This window comes from Odontomachus brunneus, unplaced genomic scaffold, assembly GCF_010583005.1.
Source record: "Odontomachus brunneus isolate Ranch 3 - 2012 unplaced genomic scaffold, Obru_v1 Obru_scaffold_010, whole genome shotgun sequence".
NCBI classification, from domain to species: Eukaryota; Metazoa; Arthropoda; class Insecta; order Hymenoptera; family Formicidae; genus Odontomachus; species Odontomachus brunneus.
This window is the reverse complement of record NW_022639460.1, coordinates 978,229-981,830: the sequence shown is the minus strand read 5'-3', so window position 1 is coordinate 981,830 and position 3,602 is coordinate 978,229. Positions and strand designations below refer to the sequence as shown.

General features: G+C 37.5%; 2 protein-coding genes across 3 annotated transcripts in view; one reads left to right on the top strand and one right to left on the bottom strand.

Moving 5' to 3' along the window:
* LOC116840622 (alpha-2B adrenergic receptor) overlaps window positions 1–3,602 on the bottom strand; it is a 268,703-nt gene that overhangs the window by 242,991 nt on the left and 22,110 nt on the right. The gene's annotated exons all lie outside the window — the stretch shown is intronic.
* On the top strand, window positions 291–3,202 carry LOC116840626 (facilitated trehalose transporter Tret1-like). The gene is made up of 4 exons (XM_032807560.1): window positions 291–443; window positions 803–976; window positions 1,223–1,602; window positions 1,759–3,202. Exons 1-4 carry the CDS (start codon window positions 332–334, stop codon window positions 2,266–2,268), a joined length of 1,176 nt encoding a protein of 391 aa, XP_032663451.1. The 5' UTR covers window positions 291–331; the 3' UTR covers window positions 2,269–3,202.

Genomic DNA, 3,602 nt, shown 5'->3' with positions numbered 1-3,602 from the left:
CAATCTCGATTGTGTCTGACCGTGAAACAAAAGTACGAGAATCCGATCTTGTTAAGTGCAAAATATAAAGATTATGAGATAGACACTTCACGCACGTTTGTTTGAGAACCTGCTGATTATCATGATGATCAAACTCTTATCAAAGAAAAGTTTATTCATGATTTTCTATTAGCATTGATATTTAACGTAGATTATCAAAATATCGCGAGAAATGACAATAATCTATCAAATTCTTTTTAAAGAAAACTTCATCTTCACTCCTGATCGTATTCTCTAAATTAATATCGTATTCTAAATTATAATGTTATAGGATACGTGGATCAGGGAATACATGATTATTATACCTCTAAGTGCATTTTTCGGAGGAATTGCTGGAGGGCCATGCATCGAGTATCTCGGAAGAAGATACACGATACTAGCCACAACGCTCCCATATATCGGATGTAAGTTACGAAACATACAATGACGTGTTTATACTAAGAGAAAATTATATTATGTTGCTTCGGCGTCAACTATATTTTTTTGTAATTTTAACAAAAATAATTAGAAAAATCATCTTTCTAATAACACTTACTAAAATAATAATAATTACTAAAACACATTAAAAAACAATTCTTCCAATTGTTTTTGTGGTTAAAATCACAAAAGATGATTATAGTTGACATCAAAAGCAACTATAATTTTCTCTCAGTATATCAATTATAAGTTAATATTACATGGTTCTGAAGTCATCCAATACGTTAACGTACGTACAAATAGTATACTTGAGACACATGATGACACAATGATTCGTTTATTGCAGCATTTATTTTAATCGTGTTGACTCAGGACGCCACGGTGTTGTTAGTAGGACCCGCATTATGCGGATTTAGCATGGGCATTATTTCCTTATCGCTATCTGTGTATTTATGCGAGACAATGCAGACAAAATTGCGCGGTCGTCTTGGCACATTGCCCAATACATTTGGTAACTACGGTAAGTGAAACGAAAGCTCCAAGTATCCATTTTGACAAATTTAAAAAAACGCGAGTATTCGCGACTGTTCTTCATGTAATCGAGGAACATGTCAACATTCCTCCTTGATTCATTATTCCGCTTCGAATTATGCTATTTATATTTCAGAAACTGAAATATATATTATTAAAAAAAAATTACAATTTGTAAATATTCAGATTGCGATATACCAAACTCATAAGTATGTATATTTCACGTGTGATGTAGGAACAATAATATGCGTGATATTGGACATTTTTCTGGCCCGGGAAAAAATGTTGCTGCTAAGCGCGAGTCTGCTTATATTCCTGATTTTTATATTGTCTCTGACCCCTGAGACGCCGGGATGGTACATCTCTAAGGGAAAGACAGCGCAAAGTCAAAAAATTCTGCAAACGCTGCGCGGCACAGACACCGATATAACCGACGAACTGACTATGATCGAGAAGTTATTCATCGAGAACGAACGAAACGTCTCTCATAATACAATCTCGAAGTTGCTGAAGAGAAACAATCTGAAGCCACTGCTTGTTTCCCTGGGGCTGATGTGGTTCCAACAAATGTCGGGCACCTACGTGGTTCAATTCTACATGTGGGAATTTATCGATGTACGTACCAAATGATTGAACTAACGCTAACTTTTAAAGATAATCGATTATTGAACGTATGTTCGAATAAAAACGACAGAAGTTACTTTTATATAAATTCAATTTGGAAAAATCGACATGCGCGGCAACAATTAACGAACAATTTCTCGTTTTCAGATCACCTCAACGAGCCTAAGTATGTTCCGCTTCGTGTACTCCATATCTCACTTCATCTTCACGCGCTATATCGACAAAGGCAGAAAGAAACTGCTGTATATAAGCAGCGTGTTGATGGCTTTGTCGCTCTTCTCTTTCGGAGGGCTCCTTTACGCCATACCGAAAGATGTCGACGGGAGTTTGAAATTCCTGCTGGGGATCAACCTAATTGTGTACATGATAGGCTATTTGATAGGCTTTGGTCCGATTCCCTGGCTGATAATGGGCGAGATCTTGCCGGCCAAAACCCGTAGCTCGACCGCCAGTATCGTGACCAGTTTCAATTGGATGTGCAACTTCATAGTGGCGAAGACTTTTAAAAACGTCGTAGCGGTGATCGGCAAGCCCGGCATTTTTTGGCTGTTCGGCGTCTTCGTTGTGGTAGGTTTCATCTTCGTGATCATCAGCGTGCCGGAGACGAGCGGCAAGTCACCCAAGGAGATTGAGGAGAGTTTTAAGAAGAATGAGTAGAAGAATGAGCGCAGCCGCCAACTAAAGCCGATGCCAATGGCCTGCTAGCTTCCGAATCGACTCGACACTCAAGCACGATTTTTATCAACAAGCAAATTTGCCCAAGCAAAAAAAAATGGGATTCACGGTGTCACTTTAAGGAAAAGATTTCCTCGCAGATCAAGCGACGCGGTAGCGTGATAATGGCACAAATAAATTTTAAGTTTCATAAAATGAACGTTAAATTTTACTATTATGAAAAATATATATCAATTTAATTGACATAAAAATTAATCATTTTTGTTTTGTCCTATTGATTAAAAGTTTATATAAATTTTAAATCCCATAGAACTGGCTTTTGATCAAGACCAACTAAAGTACAAAAACTTGGTGTGCTATATTTTTATATTAAAAATGCAGAATTCTTTTTGTTTTTTTATCTAGAACTGTGGAACTATAAAAAGTGCTAATAGAACTATCATTGTTTCTTTTTGAATTTGTAAAATGTTATGCCCTAGTTTCACAGACGTTTCAAGATTGCCGTGAGAGATATTTCTTCTCATCTCTGAAGCTTCACATCTCGCGTCCGCAGAAGTACCCTGTGCTCTATCCAGATATTCCGTAGTCTATATAGGTCCTTCAGATAGGAAGTTTATAAAATCGATGTAGGAGCAAAAGAGTGAGGCCAAATGCCCATAGACAACGCTCCTATTTTCGTGCCAGTGAAATTAAACAACAATATAGGTACACGGAAAAAAAAAATCTGCTAAATATAGACAACTAACATAATTCGCTGTATTAGCCACTTTTTCTTTGTTGCAGGAGCCAATTTCCTTGCTATGATAACAAAAAAATCTGCTCCTGCAACAAAAAAAGTAGCTAAAGCAATAAATAATGTTTAGTTGTTCATGTGTAGCAAATTCGCTACGTTAAGGGGGGAAATCCAATTAGAACTTTCAAAAAATCGAATTTTTTTTTTTTGCATAAAATGTTTATTTAACATTGTAAGAATATGTTCCCAACGTTTTAAATCGAAATTCGCAGCCGTTCGGAAGTTATGGCCTCCGAGCGCAACAAATCTCTTGAGCAGCGTCGAGGCTCTAATAGCACGCAGCAGGTATACTCACCCGGAGCGGGGATTTTACCTTTCAGGGCTGCGATCCAAAACGTATAGAGATGTAATTATAGTTTTACTGTAGGTTTTGGAACGCACCCCTGGTAGATGGCTTTTATTTCTATTGTTACGTTTAGTCGAAACCGTTGGGTCCGTTGGCGCTGGCATCGAGCAGAACCGGTTTTCAGTTTAGCTCCGAAGTTCGGCCTGTACAAAACGACAGTGCAAATTCGAAATGTCC

Excerpts from the sequence above, each read along its gene's own strand:
- LOC116840626 (XM_032807560.1), top strand. The coding sequence starts at position 332 with ATGATTATTATACCTCTAAGTGCATTTTTCGGAGGAATTGCTGGAGGG. Across the intron at positions 444-802 it reads AACGCTCCCATATATCGGAT|CATTTATTTTAATCGTGTTG; the intron begins GTAAGTTACGAA and ends CGTTTATTGCAG. Across the intron at positions 1,603-1,758 it reads ACATGTGGGAATTTATCGAT|ATCACCTCAACGAGCCTAAG; the intron begins GTACGTACCAAA and ends TCTCGTTTTCAG.